General features: G+C 47.9%; 1 protein-coding gene across 1 annotated transcript; it reads left to right on the top strand.

The window, feature by feature from the left end:
• Positions 1-300: 300 nt before the first annotated feature.
• INPP5E (inositol polyphosphate-5-phosphatase E) lies at positions 301-10001 on the top strand. Its single transcript, XM_032130838.1, has 11 exons — positions 301-440; positions 1164-2215; positions 3735-3858; positions 4072-4169; positions 4734-4858; positions 4979-5098; positions 5470-5577; positions 6265-6426; positions 6984-7099; positions 7456-7592; positions 8628-10001. Exons 2-11 carry the CDS (start codon positions 1374-1376, stop codon positions 8758-8760), a joined length of 1965 nt encoding a protein of 654 aa, XP_031986729.1. The 5' UTR covers positions 301-440; positions 1164-1373; the 3' UTR covers positions 8761-10001.
• The last annotated feature ends 12 nt before the right edge of the window (positions 10002-10013 follow it).

The following is a 10013-nucleotide window of genomic DNA, read 5'->3' as shown; positions in this document are numbered from 1 at the left end:
CAAAGGTTGGGAACTGGGTTATCTTTCAGCTCCCTACTGACCCCTACCAGTCTGCGATTCTGTGCTCATTGAACTGTTCAAAATTGAAGCTTTAGGCTTAATCTAGGCAACTTCTAAAATTTCTTTTAAGTGTAAAACGTTTATTTTAAGCTGCTTTTCAAAGGCCGCCGGCATCCCGTGTCGCGACAGCCGCGGCTTTGCGCGGTCGCTGCTCTCTCGCCGCCGTGCGGGCGGGCGCTCCGCGCTCCTCCGGCCGCCGGGGGGCGCTGCGGGCGGGGCGGGCCCGGCCCAGCGCTGCCCCCGTTGCTACGGCCGGGCCGGGGCGGCCGCGCCGGGACCGGCACCGGCACCGAAACGGGCACCGAAAAGGGCACTGGCACAGAAACGGGCACCGGCACCGACGCTGCGACTCAGCGTGGAGGAGCCGTGAGGAGGAACCGGTGAGGCCCGCGGCGGCGGGGAAGGGGCGGCCCCGGCGGGCGGGAGGCGCGGCCGCTGTGAGGGCCGGGGCCGGGTCCGTCCTGCCCGGCCGGGGGATGCCGGCGGCGGCCCCTCGGTGCCAAACCCGGGCTCCGGGCTGCGGTCATCGGGTGTTGCCCTCCCAGGTGCAGCGGCCGGGGGGAGGCTGGTCCGCGGTAGCCGCAGAATGACGAGGTGCTTCCCTCGTGTAGAAATGTAGTCGAACCCCTTTTCCGTACCCTAAACCCACCCCTGGGGTGTTGTCTCGGTGTCAGCGGCAGTGAGCGGGGTTGGTGCAAGGCAGGAGAAGGCGGCAGCGATTTCCTGGCTGTGGGATCACTGGAAATTTCCTGGCCTCGGGCAGCCGGTGCTGCGGGCTGGTTGTGCTGGTGACGCCTGTGTACAGCGAGGACAACGAGCTGCGGTTTCTGTGTAGTTTAAATTTCCTTTCGTGCTAACAGGACACACAGCCTTTTCTCAAAGAAGGGTGTACACAGCCGTGATGCTTGCAGCAGTGTGGAGGTCACTTCTCTGCTCTGCTTTTGGGGGAAAAACGGGAAATAACAGTGATTTTCTAACAAGGTCACGTTAAGGTTTGAGTTGTGCTAGAAAGAGGTTCTGCAAGGAGATGCTTTCTGACCAAGGAGTACAGTCTGCAGCTCAATAACTTTTCATTCTTACATCTTTCTCTTGGGGGAATCCAGGTATCCCACGTCTTGGAATTTTGCAGACGATGCATCTGCCTGCACATTCACCTGCCCTTCGTTCCCAGCTAGAGGCTGAGCTGTCTGCAGTTCCCATGTCTTGCTGGCTGAGTGAAGCCCTGTGAACCCACAGGGTGGTAAAGGGAAGGAAACCATGCTTTGAGGAAGTTTTCGTCTGGAGCAGCATCCATAGCTGGTACCTAGGGGACAATGAGTACTCCAAATGGATTTCCACAGCACTCAAGGGTGTGTCTTACTCGGAGCATGGAGGGTGGAGCAGTACAGGACCTGCAGGCAAAAAAAGCTGGAAAAGCAGCCAAGAAGGAGGCTGGGGGCGAGGGGGCACCTCCGAAAATAGGCACGTCCGTAAGTGAGACCTTAAAGCTTCTGCCGGAAGAGCTCAAAGCCAATATGAAAATTAAATCGATCACTCCAAGGCCCCCTCGGAAGCCCCGGCTGGAGCGTGCTGCATCCCTGGATGAGAAGAGCTGGAGGAGGTGGAGACGGTTCAGGACAAGCCAGGAAAGTCTGACTGATCCCAACGAGACGAGCTCCTCCAACGGTTCCCTGCGGGAAGCGTCCCCCAGCCCTCCCACCAGGGGCAGGGCCAGCCCCTGCAATCCCTGCTGCCAGCAGGATTCCTTGCCCAGTTCACCAGACGCCTTGGAAGCCAGTCCCGTGGGGAAGAGCAGGGGAGGCGCCTCGGACCTGGGCAAACGAGCCTCCGAGATCTCCAGTGCCTTTGGGGGGCTCCTGCGGGGGAAGGGTTTCGCGGGGGGCAAACCCCGGCTGTCCCAAATCATGCCGGCCCGCCCCCTGCCCCCCATGGAGCTCAACGTGGCCTCCCACTCCCTGAGGACAGCTAATAGGATCGACTCAGATTGTCTGGATTACCGACATTATTCTCAGCACAAGTTTGGGAGGGTGAGCAGCAGCCTCAGCGACTCCAAGCTGCAGGGCAATGGGACACTCTATGACAATTGCTCCACAGACTCCATGAAATCCACCTTCAGCGTGCTCACTCCCATTCGAGCCAAGGATGTTCGCAGCAGGTAGGGCTCCCCCAGCTTCTCCTGGCAGAGTTTGGGGTGTTGGCAGGGAAGGAGAATCCCATTGGGCAGGGGCAGGGAACTTCTGAGCTCCTGGAAAAGCACAAAAGCCGGTCTGTGTTATTTAACCTGCTGTGGGGACTGGAAACAGTTGGAAGATGAAGAGATTGGTACATTTGCTCCTTTTAGCTGAGTATTTTCTTAAATACGAGTTTGATTTGCTGTCAGTTTGCTTGCAATGTTTACATAATCTGTTTTGAGAATTAAGAAGCAGTAGCTGTGCAAGCCAGCAGTTGGCAAAACTATTTTTTAGAAAAATCTAAAAGTACATTGGGCTTGAACTGAAATGATAAATTGCAGAAAAAATAACACCAGATATTTTAAATTGAAATTGTCATGCAGTATTATCAGAGTCCTGTGAGGTGCTGAGCAGATGTTGCACTTGTTTGGCTTCCAGCAGGATCAAATTATGTATTGGGAACTACTCTAGTATCCCACAGGAGCTCCTCTGCCCCAGCTTTTCCAGGAGGGAAAAATCTAATAATTGATCCAAAGCATGGGAGTCAGTAGTAGAGGGGAAATAATTCTGAGATCAATTAAAGTGCTACTAACTACTATAAAAAGCCTCAAAGATAGATTGTTACTTGTTTGCCACAGGGTTTTCTTTCCCATTCCTCCCTTAAGCAGCTGGAGCCAGGTGGGCAGTGTTGGGTTGCCCAGAACTCCCTGACATTATTCTCTCTTCGTTATTTGCAGAGCTTAAGCAAGATTAAAAATGCTTATTCAACATGCAGTCCCTGTGCCAGCATCCCTCACCTCTGTAAGCGTGTCCTTCAGAGGGGCATGTTCTGTGGGATGCATCTGTCCTTCCCAAATGGGATGCTTTGAGACATCAGGTTCAATAAATTATTTTCTTGAAGGTGATTTGATGAGCTGAATTGAAGGAAGGATGTGAGTTTGAGTTTTTGGTTAGGGGAAACTTGATGCCAGAACACTGGAAATGGTGGAGCTGTTTTTATGTTTGAAGTAAGCTGAGCTGCTTCAAGGTACTCAAATGTAATGGAAACACAGGATGGTTTGGGTGGAAGGGACCTCAAAGGTCACCCAGCCCCACCCCCTGCCATGGGCAGGGACACCTTTCACTAGCCCAGGTTGCTCCAAGCCCCGTCCAACCTGGCCTGGAACACTTCCAGGGATGGGGCAGCCACAGCTTCTCTGGGCAACCTGAGGCTATCAAACCAATTTCTTTGTTCTCTCTCTGGATGAGTATTAGTGGGGCTGAAGACTTTGGATGGCTTCAGCCTTCTCATCACACAACCTGAGCAGCATCAGCCTCGCTATCACCCTTGTGTCCTGGCTTTGGAAGGAACTTTAGGCAAGCAGAACAATATATAAATAAATATTAAATTCCTTCTTCTTAAAGGTATATTCTTGATTAGTTCAAGTTTCAAGCATTACAAATCAGTATCCCAGCTGCCATGCCCATTCCTTAGATGCTCTTTTTTGGGTCTTCTGTCTACAGGAGCTATTTGGAAGGCAGCCTTCTGGCAAGTGGTGCCTTAATGGGAGCAGAAGAACTTAGCAGGTATTTCCCTGATCGGAACATCGGAATCTTTGTGGCCACCTGGAACATGCAGGGTCAGAAGGTAAGTGCACAGAAGTCTTCACAGGTCTTTTGACAGCAGTAAAGTTAGCCCAGCTCTGCTGCAAGGATTGGGGTGATGCTTTTTTGTTCATGACTATGTTCCTTGTCAACCTGAGTCATCGTCTTTGTCAAATTACAAGGTATTTTTCTAGTAAATCTTTGCATAACTAACACTGCTTTTCTTTCTTTTTGTTTTAAATTTCTTGTGTAATAGGAACTTCCAGTGAATCTGGATGACTTCTTATTGCCAACAGATCCAGACTTTGCCCAGGACATGTATGTCATTGGGGTTCAAGAAGGCTGTCCAGACAGGTAGCAAAAACAATGTAATGAACCATCTTCTTTTATTGTTAACTAATCATTTTGCTTTGAATTAGACTAGAAATAGTCCCCATTATGTTCTTAATATTTGCAATAATCAATCAATTTAACAAGACTGAATTCTATTGCATGAACACCAGAGGAAATGGGATTAGAGGAAAAAGTCACAGAGATCTGTGAATCATAAAATCCCAGAATGGTTTGGGTTGGAAGGGACATTAAAGCCCATCCAGTCCCACCCCCTACCGTGGGCAGGGACACCTTCCACTAGACATGGGTGCTCCAAGCCCTGTCCAGCCTGGCCTTGAGCACTGCCAGGGATGAAACAGCTTCTCTGAGCATGCAGAATTCCATCCTGTTGTCGGGGCAGCTGATGGCAAAGCTCTACTGATTTCTGTGGCCTCTCAGCAGCCACTCCTTAGTTCAGTGCAGGTTTTGCTTATGACTTGTAGTTCTGTATGAGAGGGATTGCTCTGTGTGCACAATGCTGATCTCCTCTCCTGGTTGTTGTCTCCTGTACTGTCTGTGTGATCCAGCTGTTGTTCTTTCCTGCAGAAGAGAGTGGGAGATCCGCCTGCAGGAGACGCTGGGCCCCCACTACGTCCTGCTGCACTCGGCCGCTCACGGAGTGCTCTACATGTCCGTGTTCATCCGCAGGGACCTCATCTGGTTCTGCTCAGGTGTGTGGGGAGCTGAAGGCACTGCTGCCAGCCTGTGCCCTGCCCTTTTCTCCCTCTCCTAACCTCCCTGCTCACTCTCAGAAGCATTGCAGTGATAGCATCTTCTTTTCATCCTTCCAGAAGTGGAGTATGCCACGGTGACAACTCGAATCGTGTCTCAGATCAAAACCAAGGGAGCTCTGGGAATCTGCTTCACGTTTTTTGGGACCTCCTTTCTCTTCATCACCTCTCACTTCACATGTGAGACATTTGCAATCTTGCTATGAGTGTCCTGGCTGAGGGAGGAGGGGAGGGAGCTGTACAGAGGTGAAAAAGCAGGACAGGCTGAAGCCAAAGCTCAGGATTGCTGAGCTGAGAAGGATAAGGGAGGAGGATTGTTTGGTAACAAACTTACAAAAGAACTGTGTTTATGGAAACAGAAATGAACTCTGCACCATTGTATCCCTTTTTCCACACTTTCTGTCATTATTATTCAGTGCAGATGCTCCCAGAGTGTCACATTTTACATGTGGAAAATGGGTGATGCCCTTTGGAAGCTCCTGGTGTAACCAAAAATGGTCATTGAATGAAAATTATTCATTCCTGGCAGTAATGGGGTTTCTGTCTTGCAGCTGGGGACAGTAAAGTAAATGAGAGGAAACTGGACTACAATAAAACCATTCAAGCCCTTACACTTCCCAAGAATGTTCCGGACACAAATCCATATCGATCCAGTTCTAGTAAGTGTGAAACCATGAGCGTGTGGGAGCCCAGATCAGCAGAGTCTGTGCATTGTCTGTCAGACTGCACTGAGAAAGAGACAAGAAAAGTTATCACTTGAGACAGTGTAAAAAGAGACCACAGCTCTTTTTGTCTGAGGGTAGTTATTATTCCCATGATTTATTTTTTTTTCTTAAAAAAGGGAATTTGAGAAAAAAATTGGGAGAGAGAAAATTCAAAAGGGAATTTTTACATGATGTATTTTTTTAGCAATATAATAACTTTCATTTAATTATTATGAATATTACAGATGTGTTTCACTTTCCAAGTGTTTTCTAGAATCAGGAATTACTTTATTTCAAAGCTTAAGAGAAGAAGCCTTATGTGACTTTGAATGTACACAGGTCAGAGCATTGTTTGCCAAATTCCATTCTCATTTCCTAATACTGTGCTGACAACTTGATGCCCAGATAAATAATTAGGTCCTTTTACTAGAAAATTGAATATACTCTTTATCTGCAGTGTAGCATTAGGTTTTTGTGTAAGTTTTAACACTTCTGTTTTATCCTGGCTTTTTAATTCCCACATTCAGTGGTGATCACAGGTAGAAAACATACTCAGTGTCACATCTCCTGGTAGTGAAAAGAATGAATTTCCTCGAACACATTCAGCAGCATCCCTTGAACATTTGTGGTCTGAATTTGCAGGTGATGTCACAACTCGGTTTGATGAAGTTTTCTGGTTTGGTGACTTCAACTTCCGGCTGAATAAGGATCGGGAGACTGTGGATTCCATCCTGAACCAGAACCCGAGCACAGATGTGTCCAAGCTCCTGGTGTATGACCAGCTGACCAGTGAGATGAGTCGGGGTAAGGGGCAGCTGTTCATCTCCCTCCTCTCCAGGAACAAAGATACCTACACACAGGAGTAACGTCAGCCCAATCCCCATTTCCTGGAGACCTTTCCTGCTTTCTTTGGTTAAGTTCCCTAAAAAAGGGAGTCAGCAGTTGTCAAATACAGTGGCAGTGTGTCAAGGGACCTTTTGCCATAGCAGTTTGCTCTGTATAATGTAACCTCCCAGGCCATTTGCTGCTGTTTCATCTGACTCCTCTGTAACCTGGGCATCGTTCTGTCCCAGTGTCCAGGGAATTTAGATTTGAACAGCATCTGCAAAGCAGCACGAGCTTTCAGTGGAAGGGGAAGTGCATGGACCAGCTGTTCTTTGTTCAGTTGGCCACTGACTAAACAGCCACTGGGTATTTTTTATCCTCTCTAGTCAGGACTGGAGCTTGCTTCCTTTCTGGAGCCCAAGCCCAGGTTTTTCTGGGATGTACATGGCTGTTGTTTCTAGCCAGCATTAGTAGACACAGTGCCCAGTTGTCAGGAAGGAGCAGTTTGTTCATGCTGTTCTCCCCTTCCCTCACAGGGTCTATTTTCAAAGGATTCCAAGAGGCTGATATCCATTTTCGTCCTTCCTACAAGTTTGACATAGGAAAGGACAGCTATGACACCACTTCCAAGCAAAGGACTCCCTCCTACACGGTAAGGGATGATTTCAAAAGTCAAAGGGGATTCAGTTGTGCCGAGATTCGTTGCTTAAGGGCAACTGGGACTTGTGGAAGAAAGGACTGTTGAATTTGTGAGCACAGGGAGAGTTTGGCACAGCCTGTTAACCTTATTTTCCCTGTTTGAGTGGGCTCTCCCCTGTGCTCAGAGCTAGCACAGAAGAGCTATTGGAATCAGACACTTCATGAATGGATCCCCATCCAAGACACCTTAATTCCATTGAGTGGAGTGTGATAAATGAATGGATTTGTCTCTTGTGAGCCAGTGCTGCTTCCCAGGGTGGGTGATGTGCAGAGGGAGTCACCATCACTGTCCCGTCTCCCTGTCCCCAGGACCGGGTCGTGTTTCGCAGCCGCTACAAGGATGACATCCAGGCTGTCAAGTATTCCTCTTGTCCTGTCATCAAAACCTCGGACCACAGGCCTGTGTTTGCCTTGTTTCGTGTGAAGCTGAGGCCTGGCAGAGACAAGTGAGTAGCTCCTTATGCAGCTCCACTGACTGCTCATGGCTCCAGTGATCCCAAGGATATTCTGTGTCTATCCCTCGTAGCTCCCTGCAGCCTGTTGCAGTTTTACCCAGTACATGCCCATGGTCAGAGCAGTAAGAGCTTAAACCTTGCACTGACAGCTGAAATCCCTGCTGCCAGGTCCTTTAATCCTTCTATGGGGGATAAACAGAGCCCACTGGAATTGAATATAAATCTGTGTTTTATCTGGGATGCAGCTCTTTGTTTTCCCTGTCAGCATGGGCAGATTTCCTCTTCCTCGTTCCCTCTTTGGGATCAGTTCTGTTTTCCTTCCCCAGTGGTGGCTGCATTTCAGCACAGCTGGATGTCAGTGGAGTATTTTGAGATCCTTCAAGTTCTTAATGTCCTACTGTAGGCTGTTGCATTAGCAGAACTCCTTAAAAAATGTGGTTAAATCACTGAAATTATTCTCTTTTTTGTGAGTAACAATGGTCAGGGTTTTCAAGACCTGAGTATCAAGAAAAGTGATTTCTCAAAGTATTTAATCAACAGTGCAATTACAAATGGGAATTTTTGTTTATGGATATTAATTACCCATTAAATAGCAGTGTGTGATGGGCTGTTCAGGTTTCCTCTGGCCTCCCTAAAACAGACCAAGGTAAGAATTGTTGAGGTGAACCACACCAGTGAGTACACCAAATTAGCAGTAACCTGGTTTAGCTTTTCAAATGAGTGGGCTTTAGTTTAGAGTCATAAAGAAAGTCCTCTATATATGAATGCAGGCCATTTTGTGCTAAAATTTAAAGTTTCCCTTTTACATTGCATTTCCCTTTTACAAACCAGCATTTTAAAGTACTGTGAAAAACCTTAACTTGTTGCCGTGGAAGAACAACTCTTGTTTCTCCCACAGCAGTAGCTGAATGCCTTAAGAAAGAAAAAATTAGGTTTGTGGCCTTTGTTGTATGAAGTAGTAGGGAAATGCTGGGCAAACAAGAATGCATTCATGCCCTGACCTGCTGGCTTGTGCTTCTGTTGCAGCATCCCACTGGCTGCAGGGCAGTTTGACAGAGATCTGTATTTAATCGGAATAAGGAGGCGGACTACAAGGGAACTTCAGAAACGCCTGGAACAAAAGGACCAAAGATCCAGCAGCATATGTAGCATTTCTTGAGCTGGGAGCTCTGCAATGCTCGTGGTAGAGGTGCTCTGAAAGAGGATTTCAGGCCTTGGCAAACTCTGCAGGGAATTGTCTGCTTAAGCACCTCTGGCAGTTGCTGTGGCTTGTGAAGAATGTCTTAAACCTCATCCTGGATTCATTTGCATGAGCTAATCCATGTAGCTCGAGTGCTTCTGCCGAAGAAAAGGAGTCAGTTATTTAAGACATCCATCCCAACTGGTGTAATTGATTTCTTTTTAACCAGACTATCTTAGGAAGCCACTGGGTGCAGACCCTTGATTCCCCTCCACGCAGGGGCACAGCTGCTGGAACTGGCATCACCCAGGGCAGGGGACCTAAGAAAAGCCTGCAGAAAGGTGAATTTCTTTTGTCTCTTTGGTTTGATCAGGTTCACTTACATCCAGTGTGGGGTTGGGTTTGCTCCTTCTCTGTAGCCAAGCGTTGGTATTCTGTTCAATGAGTAACAGGGACCAGTTCATGGCCTTGGGCAGTTCTGTGTCTGGATGGTGCTCCTGTGTTGGGCTTTTTGGGTCCTCTACAGCAAATTGTGTGTGAATGTACTCCTGTACATTGAAGTGTAGAAACATTGCCTTTCAATAATCATTCTCTAGGCCTTCTGTTACTAAGGGGGTAAATACCAAACTCTCAGGCCATATATTTGTCTGCTGAGACTGCTTGAAGCAATCCCTTCCTGAACTCACTTGTCCTCCCCAGGGCTGATTAAACACTACCTGCCTTCAGCAGCAGGAGCTGGAAATCATGGTCTCAGAACAGGCACTGTGTGATGCTTCACCAAAGTGATGTCAAGTGAGTGCACCAGGGAGGTTTGCAGAGCAACTGCAGCCACTCAGCTCCACACAGCTCCATTACCTCCAATCACAGTCAATTCCTTTTGGTTTTATTTTTCCAAATCAGTAAACTGTGAATAACTTGCTATTTTTGAAGTAGTGTTGTCTTAAGGCTATATATACTACAAGGACCAGTATGGCACTGGTAAAATGTTAAGTACAGCTAATAATTAAGAACTCCTCATGGGCACAGATGGGATCGTTAATCACCTTAGGACCTAAAACATCATGCAAACACCTTGGAGGAAGTGCTGCTGACTATGCAACCTGTCCAAGACAGGCTCCTGTTCTGCGGTACATTTATGGCACTGACCTGTCTGTAGCCATCAGGTATTTGGATTTCCTTTCTTTTTAAAGGAATAAAAATAAATTAATGCAATACCTTAACTGAGAACCAGC

Source organism: Corvus moneduloides, chromosome 21 (assembly GCF_009650955.1).
Source record: "Corvus moneduloides isolate bCorMon1 chromosome 21, bCorMon1.pri, whole genome shotgun sequence".
NCBI classification, from domain to species: domain Eukaryota; kingdom Metazoa; phylum Chordata; class Aves; order Passeriformes; family Corvidae; genus Corvus; species Corvus moneduloides.
Note: the sequence above shows the minus strand (reverse complement) of the source record. Positions and strands in the feature narration are given on the sequence as shown.

Coding starts and splice junctions, on each gene's coding strand:
- INPP5E (XM_032130838.1), top strand. CDS start 1,374: ATGAGTACTCCAAATGGATTTCCACAGCACTCAAGGGTGTGTCTTACT. Junction 2,216..3,734: donor GCCAAGGATGTTCGCAGCAG/GTAGGGCTCCCC, acceptor TTCTGTCTACAG/GAGCTATTTGGAAGGCAGCC. Junction 7,593..8,627: donor CTGAGGCCTGGCAGAGACAA/GTGAGTAGCTCC, acceptor CTTCTGTTGCAG/CATCCCACTGGCTGCAGGGC.